General features: G+C 42.3%; 2 protein-coding genes across 3 annotated transcripts in view; one reads left to right on the top strand and one right to left on the bottom strand.

The window, feature by feature from the left end:
* Window positions 1-4,351, bottom strand: part of adgra3 (adhesion G protein-coupled receptor A3) — a 31,234-nt gene extending 26,883 nt beyond the window's left edge. The window contains exon 1 of the mRNA XM_079670328.1: window positions 3,425-4,351. Coding sequence (XP_079526454.1) covers window positions 3,425-3,633 — 209 coding nt within the window. The 5' untranslated portion in view covers window positions 3,634-4,351. The remainder of the gene's footprint in view (window positions 1-3,424) is intronic.
* Window positions 4,352-5,876: 1,525 nt separating this feature from the next.
* gba3 (glucosidase, beta, acid 3) lies at window positions 5,877-12,130 on the top strand. Of its 2 annotated transcripts, XM_079670329.1 has the most exons (5): window positions 5,877-6,094; window positions 8,235-8,459; window positions 9,179-9,975; window positions 11,073-11,196; window positions 11,858-12,130. In XM_079670329.1, exons 1-5 carry the CDS (start codon window positions 6,040-6,042, stop codon window positions 12,055-12,057), a joined length of 1,401 nt encoding a protein of 466 aa, XP_079526455.1. In that variant the 5' UTR covers window positions 5,877-6,039; the 3' UTR covers window positions 12,058-12,130. The 2 variants fall into 2 exon arrangements, with proteins under 2 accessions (XP_079526455.1, XP_079526456.1); XM_079670330.1 differs by lacking the exon at window positions 8,235-8,459.
* The last annotated feature ends 13,933 nt before the right edge of the window (window positions 12,131-26,063 follow it).

The following is a 26,063-nucleotide window of genomic DNA, read 5'->3' as shown; positions in this document are numbered from 1 at the left end:
AACAAACCATCTGAGTCAGGTAAGTAATGCTCCATCACATGTTTCTATTACAGGGTGAATCTTAAACTGAAGCTTGACTTTAAAGCAACCCAACGGAAGTTTCATGTAAGTTTAGTTCTTTCACTCGTAGCTCGGGCTGTAGGGGTGCTAGAGACGGGAGCACGTTGATACGGCCTTCCTAACCGTTGTTATGGCCGCATTTTACAATAAACTTCCGTTGGGTCGCTTAAAAACAAAATCGCACATCGAATCGCAATATCTGTCAGAAAAATCGCAATTAGATTATTTCCCCAAATCGTGCAGCCCTAATACTGCTACCAATCAACACATTAGGGAAATACAAGGATGCCTAAATTGAGGAGTAAAGTTCAGAAGCAGTATTTGTTTTTTGTATAGTGATTTAAAAATGTAAATGAAGTAGTCGAGTAGTAGAAGTAAAAAAAAAACAGATTTAGTGAATTCACAGCGAGGATTTAATGCGTTAACACTAAGTGAGCAAAACTAAACGGTGAGGTTTGCTTAGGCTTAACAAGTAGAAGGAATGGTCTGTCATTTCCAAACTTCAGAAAAGTCTCTGACAGCAGCTGAGACCTTCAGATCATTCCAGTTCAGACCAGCTGTGCATCAGCCACGGTCAACTCCATCAAAAGACAATGTGTGTGTGTGTGTGTGTGTGTGTGTGTGTGTAGGGTTGTAAAAAAGGACCACCACACCTACTGAGAGGGACAATCTTAAAGGTCATAAATTACCACGCAAAAACTGTGCAGTCAACATAAAAAGCCGTTTCATTGTTGCTCGTGCCTACAGGGATTTGTGAGGAAGACAGTTCTGTTGTTTTCCTACAATTAATGAAAACAAATGTCCAGAAGTTTAAATGAAAAGGCAGAAAGGAATTCCTGGAAGTCGCTTTCTGTCTGGGCTCTCTAATTACATCTTTCTTGTTCTTTGGAGGCCACATCACAGTGCTTTAGCTCGATGCTAAATCATGTGGAACCTCGTATCCATCGCTGTCACAACTAAATTACGTTAAAGCACGTCACTGCTAAAAGAGATAGGAATATTTCAGACTCTACAAATATCTAAAAAGGACATACTAAAGTTATTCCAGACTGTCAAGAGGAAGGTAATGGGGAATTTAATAAAATGCAAGAGCTACCAACAATTAGATCCCTTTTTTCATATTTTAGACATGGAAAAACGTTCTTACAGTCTAGGCAGCTAATGGTCCCATGTATTTAAGTATTGTATGGTTATTAATTTTAATGAGACTTGCTTGATCCAGACCTTCAAAGATCTCTTTAAAACAGTGTGAAGTGTGTTGCATTTATGCGTTGGTGGGAAACTGCCAAATCTCAGATTTCAGTCAGCTCCTGAATAGAGAGGCATTACAACAGGAACGAGCTTTGAAATAAACTCCTAATGGCTGATTAATACTCTTCTATATAAAAGCAAAGACTGAGTATACTGAACTCAGAGAGAGAATTTGTTTTACAGGGAACATTAGTCCTAAAGAGAGGTATAGTCTGTTTTACTGACAGGTCTAAACACTTAGTTGAGTGGATGCCAGCTGTTCAGCTCCACCCCACTCGGCTAATGTTGGCTCCAGTTACTGATAAGATGACTTTAAATGTAACCCTTAAAAGTTTAATAATGTCCCTGCTGAGACTCCACATCAGATACATGGTATTCCTGCAAATCAACGTGTCTGGGTTTCCATGCCACAATGGTGTAATCATGACAAGAAACAATATTTATCTTGTGGGTTATCCAACTTAAGCAAGTCTCTCCGATTGTATTGAATACTGAAAACCATTTTGTCTGGAAAGCAGATTTGAACCTGTTGCTCTAAAAAGTGCTTCAAAGTAATACACATGTGGTTTGTGGTAAACGGGTGAAAACATGCAAGCTCACTTAACTTAGCAGCCAATCCTCTCCCTTTCCTTCCCCGGAGTCTATTATTTGCTTTTCTACTCTTGCACCCTGCCCTGGTATTCTCAGATTTCCCATGGCTCACCACCACAAAGCACAAGTGCACAGCTTTGAATTTGGGTCTTTTTTTGGTTGGTTTGTAGAGGGCAGTTATAATGTTATTAATCTTCAGTTTGGTCAGAAAATCCCACAAAAAGGCCCATTCCAATTACTCCAAGTCCAAATAATGTCTTTAAATGTGATATAAAAAGCAGGAAAAGGAGGAAATCTCCATTTTGGGGGGCTGAAAGCAGCATTTGTGCATGCTTTGGCAGCTCAAACATCGTTAAAACACCATGATACTGAGGTGTGCTGTCAACAAAAGTACTACAGTCTAAATCTAACCCCAGCCGAGAGTGTGTATTTCAGCCAAGTGGAAAAAAAACGCAAGGATTAACTCAGCTAATGAGCTCTGGTCTCTATTAAAATGCCTAGGAGGTAGAACATAAGTGTCTTGTCTGAGCACTAAATATCTTCCAGCCTGTGAGAGAATCAGCACAGGAAGACAGGCGGTTACTGTTACATAGGGTTTACATTTACACCATCACAGTATGCAGCAGCTGTGAGAGAATGATCTATGGATGACAAGGAGCAGACACAAATGAGTGTATGTGTCAAGCCATATTAATCATGTTTTCCTTACTTTAACTCAAGAGATAGATGATAAGGAAGTTAGTTATACACACATGTAGCTAATAAGACCACTCACAAATACATGTGCAAATTCCTGTAGTGACACCACATTAACTTTTTTGAAGACACCATATTTGGGGAACACCTAACAGCCAGTTTCATGGCCAACAACAACATTTAACATGGACTTTTGTGAATATGACATTAACATATATGAATCTTGTCTGTTTTTGACTCACTCATAGCCCAACCTACATCATAGGTAATGATTTAATGAATTTTCTGTTGACTAATAAGTAGTTTTGGTCTTAGATTACTTATTTTTATAATGCTTTCTTCATGCAGATTACAAGTAAACACAAGATTATGGTGGTGACTTTGTCTGATTATTTGTTTAGTGTGAGTGGTTTAGTTACTTCTCTGTGAATGCATTTCTCCTCTGTCTCTTTTTTGAGTTAAATATGGTTTAGAGGAAAGTGTTGATTTATTTCTCGATTTTAACACACCAAAGAGAAGGATAGCAACACAGATCTGTTCTTTTGAAAATGTATAAAACATATAGAGAAAAGAAGAATACAACAAGGACATACATACCTTTAAAATTGTTCTAATAAGTATATGTTTGGTACTTTTTTGCAACCTCATACCTCCAAATATGTTTGTATATTCAACATTTTACACCAAAGCACAAACCTACCTGGTCATAAACCTGATTCTGACCTTTTTACCTTAGTAATAAACCTTGCAGACATTAGTTCAGTGTGAAACAGTTACAGGGTGCAGAATAATGTGTTTTAACTGTGTGAAATGGATGCAAACTCACAGGGTGACGGTCCTGTTTGGGAAGGAGTCCGGGGGGAGCACCTGATGGAGCTCCATGTTGCTGCACACCACTTTCCGGTCGAACGGCAGGCTCTTCCCCCCGCTTTTGGAGCGCTCTTCATATGGTTTGCAATCAGATGTTACCGCCGAACCTCCACAGCCTCCACCGAGCAGCAAAATCACAAACCACCGCAATACATCCACCTTCATGTTCACACAGAGAACCACCGCAGCATGGGCACAGGAAATGTTTCGCTGCTAAACGCGGAGCTGAGCTTTGTTAAGATAAAACAGAGTGTATCTTGTTTGGCTCCAGACAGCCTTCCTCCTCCATTTCTCTCTCTGTATCCTTCTTTGTTTTTCCACAAGACTCATTTATAATTCCTCTTCCATCCCGGTGTTATTCCCATTTCCTGGAACTGTGCGAATCCGTGTATTTTAAGCGGAGTGTGCTCGCTGGTTACTAAATAACTTGTGCAGTAGTTGAGAGGGTTTCTTTGTTGCACATAGCGTGGGTCCGGGTGTATTTTCCACGGAGGGCGGCAGGAGTACTCCCAGGTTATCCGCACTAACGTCAGGAAACAAAGCCAGACTTCTCTTAAACCCACACTTTAACTTCCAAGTTTTTTTAACGTTACATAAATCCAAACAAAAGCGATACACTTTCCCTCTCTCTTCTTTTCCCACAGGAAATTACTCAGGAATGGAAAAAAACACAAAAACAACAACTTCTCCGCTTAAAATGTGCAGCAAAAGCGGGAAAAAACAAAGTAAAAATAGCTTTACGTCGCTTTAAAGAAGAATATCCTCAGTTGTTGTGTTGTTTTTTAACTCCACATCGTCTTTGGAAAGTATTCATAGCTCGAGTCCTCCTCCTCAGTGGCTCTGCCCCGGGCTCCACCATTGTCAAGTCCCTCTGAAATAAAAACCATATCCGGTCAGCTTTTCAAAATAAAGTTCTCGGTAGGGACATTTCAGGTTGTACCCATAGAGGTTGTACCGTTACTGCTACTTCAGTGGGGAGTATTCAATTACTTTAGTAATACATTTTTAAAGGTAGCAATACTTAACTTGAATACTTTCATTTTATGCTACGTCTTCTTCACTTTGGATGACCATTATATTGACTCCCCTGCCATACATCTATTTTACAGTCGTTAATAATAACCTCTTCGAGTAGACGTTATTACTTTACTTGGATGCCAATAAAGTTGACAGCATTCCTGCGCTATTACATTCACTTTGCAGAAGTATTCACATAAGATTTATTATACAAAATCAACTATGATAGAAATAAAGCCGATATTTCAATTCTCATACCATACTTCAAATAAGGTAAACAACCATTGGAGACAGTAGAATGCTGCTAATATGAATATGAATACAAATGTCCCAAAATACTTTTTTCATACAATATATTTTTGTTTAAGATCATTACTTCTGTATACTTGGATAACATTGACTACTTAAACACTGTTGTTTAGCTATGTTCAACAAAGTAATGTATCTGAATACATCCCTTGGCCTTCTCCTGTGTATGCCTCTGAACAAGTGTAGTCTTGTTTGCTGTACACACAATAGCAGTGAAAGATTAAATAACAAAAATCAAATTGTGTGTTTGTGTAGTTATATGAGGAGGATATTTAGCAGGCGAGGATTTGTTTGCCCTTTGGCTAACATCCATTTTCTTTGTTGTGATCAGGTCGAGTGGGTCCCTTCACTCTATAGAAAACTGGACCAGAGGATAGCATTGAAGTGATCACAGGACAGAGAACATATGCCTTTAGGCCATTATGCTTTCACCTCCTAGTCTATTTGTTTTCAGGAAGACAACCTTTGAGCAACCTCTAACCTTTTTATGTCTGCATAGAAGACGTCACCATGTTGTTATGCAGTGGATCCTACTCAATCATTTAAAACTAATAGATTATTTCCATCTGACTGACTCTGAATCTGACACATCATCACACCCCATCAACGGCTGTCATGAATCCTAAACATACTTTTACACTTATCACTGCACTTCACATAATGGACATGAATAAAGGTGGACTCTTGAAAAATCTTAAAACAAATATGTTATATGTTATTTTATATTCTGTTTCTATGTAGCTCATTTGTACATTATATAATTATATAATAATAATAATAATAATTGATAAAATATTGTTTTTTAACTGTACTTTGCAGTAGCTTTTTGCATGCAAATCTCATCATGCATGCAAAACAAGCCTCAGGTGCTGCGTTCACGTTTTCCTCCGAGTTGTTACATCCCGCAGTAATGAAACATAATAAATAGAAATACTCAAGACAGTACCTATTGACTAATTATTTAACAACCTTAATCAAGTAATCCAAAAAAACAAATCAAAGAGAAAGAACAACACAGTATTTGTGTGTGTTTGGTTTACCTTGACGTGTAAATCAAGTACGTGATAATCCCCACGCTCCATGAACGTCACATAGCGGATTGCTTCCTGGTCGGCCGCGTTGACACATACTGCGCGAAAACTACCTGTTTAAAAGTAAGATATCTTCGACATTCATATACATTCAATAAAACGCAGTGAAATACATTAGAACTGCTTTGATTCAGTGTCCTTACGCTGATGGAACATGTTCCCACGAGACTTTGCATGGGGAGCGGGAACTGCTGCGTATCAAATTGAAGGTATGTAAACACTACCGTGAGATTCGTGAAGCTATTATTATGACTAACACTTGTGCAGTTTAATACAATGAATAGACTTGCAAAAAAGACTTAAAGAGTTCAAATAGTCGTTGGGACCAGAACTTTTTTTTTTTTTTTATAAATACACGTTATCAAATCATTGCTGGACAATTAGTGATGCAAAATCACATTCAATAAGTCAAGAACAACTTTACTAACAAATTACAATCCAATATCAAAAAAGGATTTTAACAGTTACCACAAACTGAACATTATGATAATAACTAACTTAACCCTTGTATGGTATTCGGGTCTGTGGGACCCGTTTTCATTATTTAGCTAAAGAAAAATGATATGATGAATAATTTTTTCAAACCCACACTCAATGGCCTTGGCTCATTTTCTGTGAACATATGTCAGAACACATTTTCAATGACCACCCATTGTACCCGGAGAGGATGAGATTGAGCATCAGCTAGTTACAAAAAAAAGACGAGCCACAGGACCAGCCGGTCAGTGGGCAAAAAAACGAGTAGCACTTTAATTCATTAATGTGATCTAACAAATGTAAAAGGGAAAATATTAACCATATATGCTGTTTATATTGCTTGTGATTGAGATGAAGTAAACATCTGTTGAGTATTTGAACATAAAATAGTTTGATTGTGTTGAATTGAAGCCCAAAAAGGCAGCGGGTCCACCAGACCAGGGTTAATACATTATTGTTTCCACACATCACACAAAGCAAGGTCCATTGTTCTGAGGTTGTATGCATATTGTATTTTAAATTGTCATGTGACGTTCAATTGTGACACACCTTCACCATTGTGATGTCTGACCAACTCATACTGTATAGAATCAATGGACAAACTTGAAACACACGTGTAAACACACTAACTGACATCTACATTCAATCAATCAATCAATGTTTATTTATATAGCCCAATATCACAAATGTTACATTTGTCTCAGTGGACTTCACAGTTTGTACAGAATATCAGTATGACAATACGACACCCTCTGTCCTTAGACCCTCACATCGTACAAGGAAAAACTTCCAGAGAAAACCCCACAGTTTAAAGGGAAAATTGGGAGAAACCTCAGGGAGAGCAACAGAGGAGGGATCCCTCTCCCAGGACGGACAGACGTGCAATAGATGCCGTGTATAAATTGAAAAGATAATACATTTGCAACATAGGTAGTCCAAATGTTTGGAAATGCATGTGTGTATAATAAGAAGATGAATCCACGAGGATATCCATCCAGGACTTATGATCCAGGACCACAGCCACGACTCAAGATCCAGGACTCGCAATCCATGACACAGGACCGCAGCATCATCCATGACTCCGGATCCCGGCGTATATAGACACCAAAAAGAAAGAAATTTGGGGAAGCTGGGTTAATCGGAACATGAGAGTACACAGGTATAGACAGAGAGAAGGAGGAAGTAAGATGTCCCCCGACAAACTAAGCCTATATCAGCAAAACTAGGGGCTGAATCTAATCAGCCCTAACTATAAGCTTTATCAAAAAGGAAGGTCTTAAGCGCACTCTTAAAAACGGATAGGGTGTCTGCCGTCCGAACACAAACTGGAAGCTGATTCCACAAAAGTGGAGCTTGATAAGAAAAGGCTCTGGCTCCCATTGTACTTTTAGAGACTCTAGGAACAACCAACAACCCTGCATTCTTGGAACGCAATGCCCTAATAGGACAATAGGGTATAATGAGTTCTTTAAGGTAAGATGGCGCCTGCCCATTAAGGGCTTTGTAGGCGAGAAGAAGAATTTTAAATTCTATCCTGTGTTCTATAGGGAGCCAGTGTAAGGCAGCCAGAACAGGAGTAATGTGGTCCCTTTTCCTAACTCTGGTTAGTACACGAGCTGCAGCATTTTGAATCAGCTGAAGCGACTTGACTGACTTCTTGGTACACCCTGATAATAAGTGTACATCTACAGACCATGATGACTGTAACAAAAGGAACATTACATTGACATTTAAATAATGAATACTAATATAGACAAGCCAGTGAAATCCACAGACACACACAGTTGAAGTCCCAACAGAAACATTTCTGGGATTTCGTTTTTGTCAACATCAGACAAACTGTTTTGAAAATGAATTTCTGTGTGCATGGAGGTGGCTGGCAGGCAGACGGTAAGGGGGCGAGTATCTGGGACACGTTTACTCACGAGGGGGGCCGAGTGTTTGGGGAGCAGAATGGAGATGAGGCCTGCAGGAGCTACGAGCTGTGGGACGAGGACCTGAAGTGCATCGAGACGCTCGGACTGACACATTACCGTCTGTCTCTCTCCTGGGCCCGCCTCCTGCCTGACGGGAACACACGACACGTCAATCAAAAGGGTATTTCCATATCCCCATTAGACCCATGCCATATTTTTTATTAAAAACAGCACAAATGAACCAGCTTATTTGAGGGTTTCAGTGCTGCGTTACCTCATCACTAGGGTAGGGTCTTTTCCTCTCTTTGTTATGACAGAAATGTGTTTTAGGCTTTGATAAATAGTCCAAACTTCTCAATTTCAACATTTTTATTTACATTGAACATTTTGCATTATTATGACATTGCAATATTGCAAGAGTTGGTCTGGTCGAGTTTTAAAACTGACTTAAGCAAGTTTTATGTTTTGTCCCAGATGTATACTGGGATACCAACGTTTTGATGACTGATTTAAAGGAGACATATATTGCTAATTTTCAAGTTCAAATTCTCTTTTGAGTTTCTACTAGAACACGTTTATATGCTTTTAATGTTAAAGAAACACGTTAGTTTTCCTCGTAATATATACCTATATGCAACCTCAGTCTGAAATGCTCAGTTTTAGCGCCTGTTCCTTTAAGGCTCCCTAAAATAACCCAATCTGCTCTGATTGGCTTCTGAGAAGAATTGCAAAGGTAATCGTAGGTTGAGATACTCTTATTCTACCAAGCCTGCATGTGACGTAGGAAGAGGAACCAAATTTGAATGTCCTTTTGAATCATATGTTTACAAAATGTCATGGTTTCCACTCCAGATGTACAAAAAGCATTGAAACAGTGAGTTTTTCCTGTGATTCCAACAGGGGTGGAGTACTACAACAAGGTGATTGATGATTTGCTGGCCTGCAATGTATCCCCCATGGTCACACTTTACCACTTCGACCTGCCTCAGGCTCTGCAGGATCAGGGCGGCTGGAAATCAGCAGGTACCGCGACCCTGTTCGACAGCTACGCCAAGTTCTGCTTCCACACATTTGGCGGCCGAGTCAAACTTTGGATCACCATCAACGAGCCCTACGTGTGTGCCAAACTGGGCCACGAGGACGGCACCCACGCCCCGGGGTTAAAGGAGCCGGGGACTGCCGCCTACCTGGTGGGCCACAACATGCTGCGAGCCCACGCCATGGCCTGGCACAGCTACGACTCTCTGTACAGGGCGCAGCAGGAGGGCGCCGTGTCTCTGGCCATCAACAGCGACTGGCTGGAGCCTCTGAACGCAGGATGCGCCGAGGATATCGCTGCTACTGAACGCCTCCTCGCCTTCACACTCGGGTGGTTTGCCTGGCCTGTGTTTGTAACAGGAGATTATCCAGAAGTAATGAGATCAGCTATCGACGCTCAGAGTGAGAAGTCGGGCTACAGCTCGAGACTGCCCAGTTTTTCCAAGGATGAGCCAGCCATTCTGGGCACAGCAGACTTCTTTGCGCTGAATTACTACACGTCTCGTAAAGTGAAGCAGGGAGGAGGTTGTGGAGAGAAGCTGTGTATGAAGAGCGACCGAGACGCAGGAGAAGTTTTGGACCCGTCCTGGCCTATCTGTGGTGTGTCCTGGCTCGCTGTTGTGCCTCAAGGCTTGAGAAAACTTCTCAAGTACATCAAGGTACAACTACTGCTGTATCACATCACTACAAAGTATGGCTGCACGATATTGAGAGAAAATATTGCCGTATGACTGGGGTGTCCAAACCTTTTTCACCGAGGGCCACATACAGAAAAATATACTGGGTCACTCACTAGAGGTATATTGCCTAAGTTCAGTTATAAGTTAGCAAAATCAATCAAATGTAGGTAAATGATTCTTGTGAGTGTTGGCAGCTCATCCCTTAAAACAGAAGCCTCAGATCGATTATAATAAGGAGAAATATAAAGGGTGTATTTCAAGTTTGTTATGTAATTTGGCTTTTTTCTTATCAACTAAGATATGTTAGAACGTTTTTCTTGAATTGACTGAATATATTTGAAAAGTAGTCTTATTAACACATGAATACTACTGTGTAATATATGTTTACATTTATATTTAAGAAGTAAAATATAAGACAACCACAAGTTTCATTTGTGGGCCATATTCCATTATACTTTTTCAATTTGCTGAGGGCCGATTCAAAATGGACCGCGGGCCGTAGTTTGGACACCTCTGGCGTATGAAAAAGAAAGAAGGAAGTTTTCCAAGATGACATCAAAGTTTTTGGTCGACATCATCCATGTGACTTTTGCACATCGTGTTACCTATCTCGAAACAATATATATTGTGCAGCCCTACGACAATCTATCCCCAAACACATCCCTCACTTTGAGTGTGAATTCAATCAGCTGAAATGTAAAGTCATTTTTCTCTCTTCTGGCATCAAACTGAATTGACCGACAAGAAGACAAATCGCCTTCCGCCAAACGAGTAGAACACCCTGACATTTGTTTAGTGTCTTGCTATTGATTTTGTATGCGGTAATCTCCTTTTAACACCTCCAGAAACACATTGATGCTTCATTAGTGCTGTCACATTGAATGAAACAGTTACTTTGCTGAAAGTGTTTGCAATTGCAATTTCCTGCTGTTGTGCCTTGTCACAGGCCATTAGTTTGATCTTGGCACCGTTGAAAAGCAGCTAAACGGCACACTGTGGACCAATCTGTCTCGCGCTGGATGTCTGACAACTCAGATGCCTTGTTTGACGACAATATTTGCCCCGTGACTTTCCAGAACAATTTCAACAACCCAGCGGTGTACGTCACAGAGAACGGCTTCTCTCAGGTGGGCCGGCTGCAGACCGAGGACGTGCAGCGCGCAGAGTTTTACAAGGACACTATCGCAGAAGTGGCTAAAGGTAAATCTGGAATGGAAATAAGATAAATGCCATTAGCACACAGTCGTACAGTCCACATTAATGGAGCAAATGACAGTGAAATCCTTTCTAAAATGAGCCAACACTTTGGTGTCAGTCCAGTGAAATGACTGCTCAAATGTGGTCTGTTACACATCTAGCTCTTGCAATTTGGTATACATGATTCACAAATATAGGATGCAAAGATTGGTTGCTGTTGTATACAATTGTTTTACTTCCATTTTGTTTTGCATATCACCAACCAACATTTACACTATTGGCAAAGTTGACTCATTCTTATAAATCTTGCATTAGGTAGGGCTCATTTAAGAGATCTTAAAGGGTTTTACAAATAAGTTTCATTTGAAATGGCAGAAAAAAACAAACAAAGAAAACGTCATAAATTGACTTCCAGACTCCAATACAGGATTTATTGCCCAGATGTTAAGTTTGTTTTGGCACCACCATCTGGCCAATCTATGTACATATTATTTCCAAGGATATCAAAAAGTATCTGTTGAGCCTCTAGAATTTGTTGTTTCTTTTGGAATGAATAACAGTAATTTAGGGCTAACACAATTGTATTAGACCCTTTGGTTAGTTTGCATATTTGCTACTTGTTGCAGATTATTCATTCAAGTTGTTACTCTGTGTTTGTGTGTAGCTCTACAAGAAGATGAGGTTAATGTCCGTGGATACTTCGCCTGGTCACTGCTGGATAACTTCGAATGGGCGGATGGATTCAGCGTCCGTTTTGGATTGTACCATGTGGACTTTGCTGATGCAAAGCGAAAACGAACAATATACCGGTCTGGACGGGAGTATGCAAAGATCATCTCGAAAAACAGATGTGGTCAATCTTGAAGATAAAACTTAATACATTTTTTTTTTTAAATCCACGTTGTACAGCCTTATTAAACTAGCAGATTTTGCATTATATTTGTCCGAACAGTGTGCCTTTTATTTAAAGAGTGTTAAGTCGATTTATATGGGATAACATTCAGTATTTATGCAGAGTTCCACACACGTGGGCCAAAGGCAGCTGCTGCATAGACCTGCAGAAGGATTTGTTGGAATGAATTGCATTGGTCCATTCACATTTGATGTATAGCAATCTTATCTATCGACTTAAATCTACCTGAACAACCTTCCGTAAGTTTCCATTTCAAGGTTAAGTAAACACTGATGTTAGCTTATTTTAGTTAATGGTATTTGAAGTACACAGGAAAATAAATGACACAGTCCCTTTGGTCATACTTTTTAAATTCAACCCCCTGTACCATCTCACCTATCACACAGGTAGGATCAAACACTCTGTTATCATAATGCCGCCAGGCTGCATAAAGCACACTCCAGCGGCCTCAGAAGGGGAGCCAGCTGAAAGCAACAGATGTCCTGCCACAGGAAGAGGAGTGAAACGCCATTTGTGTTCCCCGGACAGCTGTGCAAACTCTCTACTTAAAGGAAGAAAAGAGTGAACAAGGCGAAAAGCCACCCGAGGCCTTCTGTTGATTCTGTGAGCATGCTGTGGTATAGGATTATTTATACTGGCTGAAGAAGAGAAAAGTGCACTGCAAATCAACAAGCTTAGGAGCCATATTGAATATAAGTGTGTACAGGTGTGTGTGAAAGAGGGATTTGTAGTCAGTTTTAGGCTTACTTAACTTAACGGAAAATGCCAGATAAAATCAACTTGATTTTCAGAAGCAGAGCAGTTTGATGTTCCTGTTTGTTGGCCTACACTGCCACCTTGTGGTAGTAAAGAGAAATGCAGATTTTATTCAGCCGCTCATTGTGCACTTTATCTGGTGTCACATGATGTGCTGCTCGGATTAATAAAATGCAGCCCGGTTGGTGTAACAATAAACAACTAAAGCAGCTCCCTAACCACAATACATCATAGATTTAACACAATTAATATTTATGCTCCGATGTCAAGGAAAATATCATTTATATTCTTTGTTTGCATTAATAAGCACGGTGTATCGTGACATCCAGTTGGCTGTGCATACTGCTCTCAACAGATGTGAGTAATACCCTCGTGGCCCTCCTCCATCTATGTCACGCCGAGTGAGATTCTCCTTTGTCTTATGATGAATAACAAGCTATTGTGGAAACATGAATAATGCCGCTGCCGCTCGCTTTGGAACTCTTTGCGGGGTGCTTTGAGCACAAAGTTAAACCTCGCACTCTTTCAACGCTAATGAAGTTCATCTCGTATCTGCGGCTCTGTCACAAGCTGTTTTAAATCTCAGCAGAATGATGGCGACACACCACAAAGCCCTGAACATTTACTAAACACATGTTATACGCAGCCTGTCAGGTGGGGACAACTGATTAAAAAACAAGCAAAAAAAAAACTTGTAGGGTAAAATATAAAAGCAACAATTCAAAAGAGAGAAAAATCCCAACTAAAGCGGGGTTGAATCATGTTTCAGCTCAATTCCCAGCTGACTTTATATTAGTAATTCCACCAGCTGTCTCCAGTATTGATGGATTCAATCTGGCTGCAGGTAGCATGCAGGAAGCAGCGCTGCATTGATGGAATGAAATATGAGCAAGAAGTTCCCCTGCACTTAGTGAATGTTAGGAATAATATGTGCCTATTGCAGGTTGGAAAGCTTAAAACATTAATTAGCATTTAAATAATTCACTCCTCCAGTCTCTTTAATAGCCCAACTACGAATATTCAACTTCAATTCATTACGGCGGGCGGAATTTATTCTGATTAGGCAATGGTGTGTAGAAAGCCACAGAAGAAACCATTTCTAAATATGCTCTCCAATTAAGCGCCAAATATATCATGTGTATAGATAAGTTGCTTTTGACAATGAATTAGTACGTTTAATTGTAACATTCAATCACATTCACTGGCGGAGATTTACCCCGAGGAAAATTCTGGCAAATTACCCAGAGAGGCCCATTTGTATTGGACCAAACTTAACTCATTATATTTTTTTGACAGACTATGAAATACTCCATAGCTGTGAAATCCATCTACTTATTATAAATTAACTAAATAATTTAGATGCTGATAAACTGTCTTCATTGCGTGTTTTATTATTAAAAGCACAATATGGTGCAGTGCTTACAGGTGCAAAGGGTATGACTTCTGGCAAATAATTACCTTTTTTTATTTACTGATTACCCTCATATGCATATTCCCTGGAGAAATGGTATAATTAGATTGTTGCTTCAATTTCAAGATGAAGAGACATGAGCCACTCCCTTCCTCTGGAGCTGATAAACCCCCCTCTCCCCTATTTGTCTGGGTGTCTCAGTCAGCTGGCAAGGGACCGGCAGAGGCCCAAACCTCCTCTCAGCCTGCCTTCTGTCTCCTTCTTCCCCTCTCTTGCTCTTCTTCAGCTCATCATCTCCCCCTCTCCTAATCGCATTGCTCATTTTCCATTGACAAGAGACTATGAGGAGAGAGGGAGGAGAAAAAACAGCACAAACTTTCTAAATCCCATTGACCTACTTCGCCAGACATTTCACTGGGAATTTATATTAGTGCAAAAATAGTTAGAAGAAGAAGAAATGTTTCTCTCTTTCAGCTGGGAGCCATTTCTTCTCACATTTTGATCCTGTATGACCACCACTACAGTGCATTATAGCAGAGGATAACCGCCTTACTGTGGCATCAGAAGCGCCTGCCGCCACTTTTGACAGTGGCATAAGAAGCATGACATCGGAGCCATAAAAAGCTTTTGGAAGGCCTCGTCTTTGATTGATGAATTTGTCGTCGCGCAAACAGGATAGAGGGGGGGGGGGGGGGGGGGGGGTGAATATTGCTAGGCCTTGAAGACAGGAAGTTGGAATTATGGCGGACCCATACAGAGAAGTGCAGCGGCGAGACGGAAAAATAATAAAAAGAGAGAAAGGCAATTCAAATCTTTTTCTTTTAAGTCCCTCCCTGAGGGGCTGCAGATGACCCTGCTAACGACTGCTGAAGTTCCAACTCCCCTGAGTGTGATTGCGCCGCGTGACGGGGGGGGGGGGGGGGGGGGGGGGGGGGAGGGAGTTCGTGGACCTGCCTGAAAAATGGAAAGCTCGTAGAATATTCAGCTAACCCTGAGCGCTCGGTAGGGGGTGGTGATTGGGGGGCACATGATTGGTATTCAGGGTGTGTGTGTGTGTGTGTGGTGGGTAAGCCCAGCGGTGGTGGTGGCGAGAGAGAGACCCCCCCCCCCCCCCCTCAGTGTGTGTGTGTGTGTGGTAGGCAATGAACCGGGCGCAGTGTCTCCTGGGAACAGTGGTAGGAGTGAACAGGAAGAGAAAGAGACAATTTATAGAATGCGAGTGTGATGGCGTCGTATCGGGGCTGGATCCAAGAGAGAGACTAACGACGTGGATATAACCTCGCGCTCCCAATATGCAAACACAATATCATCAACAAAGAAAGAGTGGAGAATCCATCTGCTGCAGAATCTCCTCTGAAACTTTAGAGATGGGAAATGGTTACCTGGGGGTTTTATCATTCTGAAAGTAATGAAAGGAATATGAAGGGCCACATACAGGATGAGCACCATGATTGAACTTTCCTAGGCCATGGAAATATCACATTGGAAATCCTAATTAATGTAGTGTTCCCCTTTACTTTCTAAGATGTGGAATATTGATACATTAGCGCCAAGAGGCAAGTGAGGGAAAAATGGTGATGCGTTTTCTAAGTCTGATCTAAAGGGGTTTCTCTGCTGTTTAATGACAGGTGAAGGGAAAGGATATATTTGAGAAGTTTGCTCATTTTTACTACGTTTTTTGAAACGTGGAATCTTCTAAAGGATTATTTACGTTTCGTTTAAATGTAGTGGAAAAGTTACTTAAACAGGTGAAACTTTTTTTTGTCAGGATAATGTTGTGTTTTAAGTGTTTGTTATTGTAACGACCATTTCTGCCACAAAAGGCTGAGGTGCATCACTACCCCCTGTTACAAATATGACTAAACACATTTCAGCTTTCTTTGTTAGTCAATTTTAATTTCTTCATAAGAGAAAACTATTTTGACCAGACCTAAAAAATGTATCACTTGCTGCTCAGGGCTTCTAGAAGTTCACAATCTGAAAGCTCCAGTTTACTGCCACCATTTTATCATAAACAATAGATGGCCATAAATCAGAAAATAAGACCTGTAGGCTACATGTCCTTTAATCTTAGTAGTACTGTACAAGACACTCTAAACCACAGTACATTTAGAGCTGTGTGAGTGCCGCTCTTCATTGAAGTACTTCCTGGAACAACAAGTGTTTCATGTGTAAAACTCTGCGGCTCATCTTTGATTAACTGCAGACGCTGCTTTAAGTTCAGCCCATTTGAAGTGAGAGCGGACGCATGGGGCGCAGAGCAACAGCGCGCAGACTAATTAACTCTAAGTGTTGTAAGACATGCTCCCTTCTCACCCGTGTTGTCACTCATGGTTTGAGTGGCGCTAATGAGAGAATTATCTAGCCTCGGACCTTGGTAATGCATTCAAATGAACACCAGCTGACCTGACCTATGAGATGGCTTTTTAATCCCTCCACTTAATACCAATCAGACCTGTGTTCTCATGTGCTTAAACTGGGAAGGCCCTATACTCCAAACACCGCCATCCACTGCTTTTCCTCCCACTGTTGATCTAAGGGAGCGAGTTAATTGTCTCGGATGGCTCAAGGGCCTGTGCTGATATTATGCAGGGATCCTCAGGTGCGCCGGATAAAACAGGTGGATATGGCATCAAAGTAAAAGTGTTTGAGTTTGTGTGTGCGTCGTGTAAGCCCCTTATCATGAGAACCCAGTTGAGGATTAAGAAGGTTAATAAGGTCATGAGTTTGCAACTAAAATCTGCAACATACAATAGAGCTTTGGCATTGTTGGATTACCTTTGGTGCCCAAACCTGTGACTCAATTGTTGTGCTCTAGATGCAATACAAACATTCTGCAGGGGGTGGGTTGGGGGAATTTAATAATTACCTGCTGGTATTACCAATTTAAGCGTTTATACTTTGGCATGTAAGCCTGTGTATCAAATTGGATCAAGGTATTTTCGGTTTGTTGTGTAGCGAGCTTAACTGTGATGGTTTGTTTCAGCCAGACAGCGCACAACTTGTGGGCAACATGAGCAATAAGCCCTTTCAAGTGTTTGGGCTGCAGCCGCTTTTGTTGCTCGAGGTAACAAATAGCAGAACAGCCAGAGTTCAAGGCTGCTCGCGAAATGGTTGGTGCGTTTCAATGCCTTTTGGGGAGACTTTTATTGTTATAAATCTTGTGGTGTACTCAGAGCATGCATGGTGTGTGCCAGGGAGTCCAACACAACACATCTGCTCGTGTAAACTTGCAAATGGAGGTGTAGAAAGCAAGTACACCCTCCTGGCCTGCAACCATGCCACACTGCAGCATGTATCAGGATAGACAGGGAGAAAAAAACTATTGATGAGCCTAATATGCCGCTCTCTCCACCTCCCTCAAGTCATTAGAATCTATATTCTTATATTGTTCACAAGCAGTCAGGATTTGCTTAAATGAGGCCCAATTAAAAGGGATTTAATAGGATTTGCTTATTGCTGATTCAAGGAGGTGGTTTGTATTTCCACTCTGCGATGTATATTTGGATGTTACAGTATTGAATGAGGGGTAAGCCCTAAGAGTGTTGTCATCTTGAAGGATATAATATTTAAATCGCAATAAGGGCTTGGATTAGATGAATTATTATGCAGCTTCATTTTGTCTCCCCATTATATGAATATACAGTATCCTGAGTGAGGATCAGTGCTGACAGTGTTTTGACTGCTCTGCATGTGTGATCAAACCCAGTGTCAGAATATTGCTCTAATTATGGCGGGTGAAAAGTTTGCTTGTGCAGAGACACGGTATTCAATTACTTGTTACCAGCCTGGGTGCATTGTACAGCACCTCTTTACATGTCGCCGGCTGACAGCTAATTGTACGGCAGACAATAAAGATCAGCTACAGTGTTGTGACGTGTGTGTGTGTGTGTGTGTGTGTGTGTGTGTGTGTGTGTGTGTGTGTGTGTGTGTGTGTGTGTGTGTGTGTGTGTGTGTGTGTGTGTGTGTGTGTGTGTGTGTGTGTGTGTGTGGCACGGTTGCAGCTTTTGTCTCTCTATCTCAGCCCACAGGCCCATTGTCATGCAGGCGCTCAGGTAACGGGGCCCCGTCGTCACTCATCTGCCTGACGGGCCGCCGCTATCAGCCCCTCCGCTGACTGATGATGGGAGTGTGTTAGCACCACACAGTGTGTTGCACCGAAGGGGGGTCTGTGGCAGGTAGGCAGGCAGAGAGAGAGAAGAGGTGGATACCCACCCCCCCCCCCCCCCCCGACTGAGGGCAGTGTTAGAGGCCAGTGCTGCATTCACTGACCGTGCCCCTGGGCAATACAGGGGCAAGCAGGGACAGCAGTGTTGTTTGGATGGATCAATTGTCACAGAATGACAATGAAAAGAAAGTTTGTGCAGCTGGATGAGAACACAGTGTTAACTAAAAGATGTGATGCGGCTCAAGTTCAACTGTCACCTAGACTTCACTGTTACTCTAAAACAGAGGCTGTCAAACTGTGGTGTGGAAGTCCACCAAATAAAGTTACAGCAGTCTGTTTATTAGGAAGGTGAGTATATTTATATAGCACCATGTCATACACAGAGGTCTTTCCAAGTGTTTTACAGGCAAAATGTAGGAAATCTAAAAGTATAAAATAAAATGGGATGGGATCTAAGAGGTTGGGGAAATGTGTTCTTTCTTTAAAAAGTTCCACCTTTTTAAGTCTTATTTTTAAGTAATAGTCTACCCTACAAAGAATAAAAGCGTGAATGATGTTCTCTAAATCCTTTTTGGACAAAACGTTTTACAGCTTTGTTTTTAGATGCTAAAATAGATAGAGAAAATTAGATGTTTGTTTTAACTTGAACATGTGCTATGTAAATCTTCATCAATTCATGTTGGAACAATATGCAAACAAGAGGATTACAAGAGTTCTGTATGCAGAAGAGTACATTAAATGTTAAGTAGAATGGACAGATTTTCTTAGACAGGTAAGGCAAGAAAAACATTTTGATGCTCCTCAAGCAAACACGCCAGTCAAACTGAAGTTGAGGAATGTGACAGTCTACCTTGCTGTCAGGCACACTGTTAAAATATTTCACTGTCTGTCATACAGCTGTAGCGGGTTGGATCAAGTTCTCTCAGGAAATGGAAATATCAGTTTTTATCATATTTAGAGAATGTTGAGTTAGTCTGAATGTCAAATACCCCTATGTGTACATTATATGCACATCCATGCACAGGTGTTATGAATTTGTGTGGACGTACGTTTGAGCGCTCTCAAGCTGTCCGGGAAGATCAATGCGTCCGCATCGATGTCGTCTTGCCCTCCACACGTGAAGTGAATGGAAGGGGGGGAGGGAGGGGCAAAAGGGTGGGAGGAGAGTGGGATGAGAGGCGCGCTAAATGGATGCGATGCAAATGGCTCCAGAGGACATAGGAATCAATTTACCTTATTGAAACAAACGAGAGAAGCTCAGCCCTGCCATGGCAAGTGTTCCTTTTTTTTGGCCGCCCCCATTGTTATTGTAATTAACCCACCCAACCCAAATCCCTGACCCTCCCTCTCACAAACACAGCCACGTCCCCCCCGTCCCTGACGCCTGGGGTCCCTTTTACCCTAATGAAAAAGCCTCAGAGGTGCCCAGGTAAAACTGGAGGTGCCGTAATCGTGATTCATGGCCCTGGGTGACATGCTAAAAGGCATGGAGATCTGCCTGGGAAAGCATTTAGGAAAGGGGTTTCGATGTGCGTGCGCCAACACCCCCACCACACACACACACACACACACACACACACACACACACACACACACACACACACACACACACACACACACACACACACACCTAATGACTTCCGGACATTCCCCATGCTCTCATGTTTATATACTTTCATGGAATCCCAATAACCAAAATGGACTCCCCCTAACATGCTATGACCTCAGAGCTAAGTGGCCAGCACCCAGCCTTTTTTATATAATGATGTCCTATTGAAAATGTGCCATGCTTTTGTTTAAGGGTAGGGCCACATTGAGGCTTGAGGTTTAATTCCCCTGTGTGGCACGGGCATTGTGTAGGGGTCTTTGGGGATGGATCAATAGTTAGAGAGAGCGATGGGGTCACGGTGGAATCAATGCGCTGGACAAACGACCTCCAACTGCCTCGCGCACCTTCCAAGCCGCTTGACACCTGAGGCGATCTTTACTGAAATGTCCTCTGCTGAAATGCCACAGGGCCACGGGCTGCTGAGCAGTCACTCATGCAGGGCTCCCGGATCAAGTGGTGTATGCAAACCGGGTCTGCTGTCATCCACGGAGAAAGGCCTTGGCTCAGCGTTACTACGTAAACAAAACCCATGCACCTGAGAATGTCAATTACTTGCCGCCTGCCCCTTTGGACGGCCCCCGTGCTTGATGGCCAAATTGGGATTAATTTGGGAAGGATGGGGGCCGCTGTAGAGGTGACACCGTGTTGTTCCACCCTAAAGAAAGAGAGGCGGTGGCCGCGCTGAGCACAGCAGCAGCAGCAGCAGGCCGGCTTGATTGTTCCCCTATTACCCTGCGTGGCGTTTTGCATAAGCGGCAAAAGGCACTGATGAAAACAAGTGGCGGTTTCAGGTCGGAAGCAGACACCCAGAAAATGAGCTTTTTTTCCTCCTTTCCCTTCTTACCCTTCCGCTGGGCAACATAATTCAGAAGAGCCATCTCGTGGAAATGTCATGGCGTGGTGGCGGTGGAGCAGGTAGTGTGACAGAATGCTGTAACGCCTCCCGGGCTGGGGGCCCTCGCCACGCCCGAGTCGGCCTGACCTTGCAGGTGCTGATATATGCAACCACATGAGCGTCAAAAACGGACAACGGTGCCTCTTCTTTGTGGAAGCCAACTTTCCCCTTCCAATTTGGGTTCACTGAGAGGTGGTGCATATTTCAATGTGAAACTGTATTTGTTTATTCGCTTCAGGATATAGATTTCTTCCCTTTTTTCCTCCTTTTTGAATAGGGGTCAATTCCCCACTGTGTGTTCCCTTTTATGCACCAACTCCCTATTCTTCATTCGTCTTACCTGCTGACACATCTGACAACACGCCGCTGTATTATTATCTCCCCACCCCCAGCTCTTTACCTTCCAGAACAACACAGGGACGGCTCCGCTCCTCCACCCCTTCTCTTTCTCCTTTAGAAAACTGATTATAAATGGTCAATTTGAAAATAGACTGGAAAGTCCCAAGGCTGCTTGCCTTGTCAAATTGAAAAGGGACAAGGACAAGTCAGTCGAGTTGCCCCCCTGTCCGCTGTCCTGATATTTCCGAGGCAGGCGTAGGAGAGGGAACATAACAAATTCCCCCCATGCGGCGGGCGAGGCGATGGCGAAGGATGACGAGGGAGGGTGGGGCGGCAGTGAGCTGAGGATCTTCAACATCTCGCCCTCAGCATTTATATCACAAGTCTCCACAAAGAGTCTATGGATCACTCCAGTGGGCCGGTGTTGGCAGTATCAGGAAAAGCCATAGGCTGTCAGGGAGTGTGTGCCTTCCATATTTCACTGTAGACAGCCTTCCCTTCTCGCGGCCTCACTCACAGCTACCTTTGAGGATAATATCTTCAAATCTCTCCTTGCCATGCTGAGAGGCTATTTTTAAATAGATATTTATTTCATTCTCTCCATTTTTCTTCCTCCCTCCCCCCTCGGTCTTACAGGTATGGAGCGTTGTGACTGTGTTTGTGGCAAGACAGTCTTTCCCTTTCTCCATTTCCCAGTTCAATCTGAATTGTTTTCACTGCCGTTACAAACCAATCTCACCCTTACAACTTTCATTTACCAAATGATTCTAAGCAAAGCTATAAAGGACATTGAATATGAACCCTATTATGCTGGGACTTGTCTCATCAACAGACACAGCGAGTGAATGCTTGATTTGTACGGGTCGTGCGCTGATCTGTGTTAACAATAAAGTCCCTTTCTGATTAATCACACTGTTGAGCTCCCTTTGATAAAGCCGAAATGTCCATTGCGGCACGATTCATCAGCGAGGACCTTGCAATCAGATGGGACGTGTGCCTCTTTTCCAACACGTCTCCCCTCTCCGCTCAGAATACATTAGAGGAGTGTGAGCGACGGAATCATCAGATACCACGAGGTGAATTGAAGTGGTCATGAACCTAGTGTCAAACTCAAATAGCTGAATGGCGAAAGATAAAACAAACAAGGGACGTGAGCAGCGTGCAGAGGGGGCGAGCGGACGCGTGCTGCACTGTAGAGAACTTTTACAGATGAAACCTTGCTAGCCCTGCATCGCAATCGGTGCTATTATCGAGCGTGACCCCTGCCGCTAACTGTAACATATGACCCCACATTTATGTATTGCATGAACTTTCTCCCCAGCTATCTTGATATGAGTTATGTTTCATGTTTGAATTGTGAGCTGTCCCTGCTTTCCCCCGGGGTGCACGGTCCTCTTGACCCACTGCAAAAAAAAGATAAAAAGGTAGATGGAAATTTATGAGTTGCTCTTTCCCTTCGGGCGCAATGTTGCTAATAGCAATGTGACCGCGCTTCAGCTTGAATACTGTGGGGATAGAATACACATGGATATAAAACAAAGCGTGTCCACTTAAAGGTCTTTTCACTTCAAGGTAGGCCTCACAAAATGAAGCGGTATTGCTCTCGTGTTTACCATTGCACACACAAGAATAATAGATACAAAAAACAAGCCCCAGCTTTACCATAGCCCCCTGCTGTATTCCCTGACGACTGTCTCTTGCACAGTAAGCACATTTGAAGTTGTTGTCTGTTATTCTTTATCGTATTTCCTCTAACCATGGCTAATAACAGTTATTCCTATCTTCCTCTATTTCTGGGCTAAGCCGGGTCTTAGAGCTGGCTCCCCGTTTTACAGAGAGGCAGAAAGTGCTGGAGTAAGCAGAGGAAGGATTCCTCCGTTGCTACTTCAGGTAGTCCCCTCCCTCCCTTTAGCTGAGATTTCTATCCCAGGCCCTTATTATCACCAAACAAGCACTTTTTGATGATGATAAGTAATAGCCACATCCCTGTGTGTAGGACTCTCTTCTCAGGGGAGTAAGAGGAGAGCACGCTGGTCATTTTTCTTTCCTGTTTGGCGTCCAGCGATCCCCGGGAAAACAGAAGCTGCTGTGTTTGTGCAGCACTATTCACAAGTGAAGGAACGAGCTGAAGATTGTGTGAGAGTAATGCTTTGTGATGTTTTCCAGCACGTGTTTTGAAAAAACGAAATGCGGAACACCAGACTTATTATAATGATGATCACTGAAGACAGCGAATCTCACGAGCAAAAAGAGGCATTTATAAGTTTACCTTTCACATTACTGGTGAAAGAAATCGAAAGGGGCCACAGCTCCTTGTTAAATGTTTCAACGTTATCCAAGCAGTGTGGATAATCGCAGTGATAAATCCCCAACGTGATTGTTTGCAGGAACAACGATGGAAGAGGAACATGACAAGAGGAGGATTTCAGGGTCAGAGCTTCCTGACAGAAGTTCTGCAGTCATTAATAGCGCTGTTGGGTTCAGAGCGGGGATGATAGGCTGCGGACAAAAGTAAAGATACCCCGCAACGAGCGGACACATAAACAGCATCTCAGAGCTTCTAATCCCACAGACGTGCTCGACAGTGGCCTGTCAAATCATGCGGGCCAATTTGAATGCACAGCAGGGGAATATCCCTCTTTTCGATTTGTTTATTTCTCACTGCCAAACACACCAATACACCCCTCAGAAAATCTATAATTTAGTTGGACTTGTTTGACAATTTGATATTATACTCTGCTCAAAGCAAAAAGAAAAAGAAGGGAAGAAGAGAGGGAGGGAGGAAGATGACAGAACAAGTAAATACACAACGGATGGAGGGATACATTCTGAAAGGAAGTCATGTCTGAAGACAAATCGAGCAAAATATCTAAAATATAAGGCTTTCTTTGTCATGTGTCCTTGTATAAAAGTGTGGTATGCCAGAATGCATCCTGTCTTTGACAAATTGGTAATATTTCCTTAAAAAGTATTTTTGAAAAGCCCTTTGGTCACCTCCTCTATGACAAATCTATTAGCATCACTATGTAACCGTTTACCTTAACTGTTTCAAAATAGTTTTGATGCTACATGGACTACGGAAGATACGTATTTAGGGGGAGCTGAATCGCAAAAATACATATTTCCATATTACATTGCCTTAAAATGATATGTTGAATGTCAAACACACATTTTCACAAGTATTTAACAACAGGAACGCACAACTGGAAAAATGAATGTAGAATACATGTATTGGTATTTAAGCAAGTATGAATAATACTTAAACAACATAACCCATTCTTTTAAAACTAACTTTTGTAGTCACTCAAGTGTGTGTATTTAGTTTGTTGTTGGCATTTGATAGTATATCCATATTGAATAGGATCTAGTTTCATCACATAATGCCTGAAAACCTATGTGATGTGAATTTGTATAGAACCTTAAGGGGTAGAGGTGTGTATGGAGTGGTCTGTGTGGCCTGATTGAATATTGAAGTATTATTTGAATTATTTGAAGTATTAAAGTAACGTGTTATGGCAGGAAAGTTCAATCCGGTATATTCATTTTAATGTCACCTTATATAGAATGTGTGTTAAACTTGTGATTTCTGCATTGAGTGACTTCTGCCTAGCAGATACCAAGAAGAGGCCCCTAGGGTCTCTCTGTTAATTATCAATAGTCCTTGCAATTAACAGGGGAATTCCCGGATACATTTTCAGATATAAGGCAGTTAAAGTCTTGTAGAATTAATGATTTATCTCCTACAGACCCCAAAAGAGGCCTTGAGACTTGGGTCACCCAGCAGTAAACGAGATAAACGTCCTTTTGAGCTTATCAATAAAATGTATTCATTCCTAGTAAGTTGACTTCAAGGTGAAAGGAAGTTCACAGAAGCCATTAAGCGACAAGAACAATTAACTTCTGTTAAAGATACATGATAGGATGTTTGTGTGTGTTGAAGATGTTTAGGGGGAATGAGTATGTGTCCTGTCAAAGAGTCCTCTGTCATGACTCCAAATCATTGATTGGGGGATCTGCCTGAGGGCAGAGGGACAGAAACACACACACACACATACACTGTGAAGCAACAGATGGAATCAACAACTGCGGACTTACTACCTGGGGTCCCGCCCAGAAGGGAAACCGACGAATGGAACACTGTCAACTCACTGGCTAGCTCGCTCAGAAGTGAACTCGCCAATAACAAATAGCTAGGGAAGAGCAAGCGATAAAACTCCTCCCCACCTGTGTATAAATGTTGTGATCATTTTGAAGATCGGCGCTCTTGTTTTTGACTGGCCGTTCCTGAGACGTGTCTCACACGGTGGTAGAACCTGAGTCCGGAGTACTCTGCAGAGTGCTTCGTGATTAGGTGATTAGGTGATTAGGTGATTGGGTGATGTATTGTATTTTTTTGCCATTAAAGCAGATTATTGTTTAACCCTTATCCTGGCTGCTTTGACTTTTCCGTCTTTTAAAGCAAACTCATAGAGGAACGGCGCGAAGCAGAGATTCTGCCTCAACAATATCTATAGAGTGTGTGGTCACATGAGTGTGGGGGTTTCTCCGTCTTGGTGTCTGCCACACTCCGTCCCCCAGCTGCCACTGAGCAGCCTGACCTTTGTCTCTGCCTTTTAGTGCATTGATCCTCCGGTCACTTTGAGCCAAGATGGCTTCCCTGGTCTCGTTTGCTCCCATCCAGTTAACCTCTGACGCGTGGTTGCCCCCCCCCCTACACACTGGTCTATGTCCAACCCTGTCAAAATTATTGCTTTTTCAAAATAATATTCAGAAAAAAAA

Source organism: Notothenia rossii (assembly GCF_949606895.1).
Source record: "Notothenia rossii genome assembly, chromosome: 3".
In the NCBI taxonomy this organism is placed as follows: domain Eukaryota; kingdom Metazoa; phylum Chordata; class Actinopteri; order Perciformes; family Nototheniidae; genus Notothenia; species Notothenia rossii.
Note: the sequence above shows the minus strand (reverse complement) of the source record. Positions and strands in the feature narration are given on the sequence as shown.

Excerpts from the sequence above, each read along its gene's own strand:
- gba3 (XM_079670329.1), top strand. The coding sequence starts at position 6,040 with ATGTTCCCACGAGACTTTGCATGGGGAGCGGGAACTGCTGCGTATCAA. Across the intron at positions 6,095-8,234 it reads TGCTGCGTATCAAATTGAAG|GTGGCTGGCAGGCAGACGGT; the intron begins GTATGTAAACAC and ends GTGTGCATGGAG. Across the intron at positions 9,976-11,072 it reads AACTTCTCAAGTACATCAAG|AACAATTTCAACAACCCAGC; the intron begins GTACAACTACTG and ends GTGACTTTCCAG.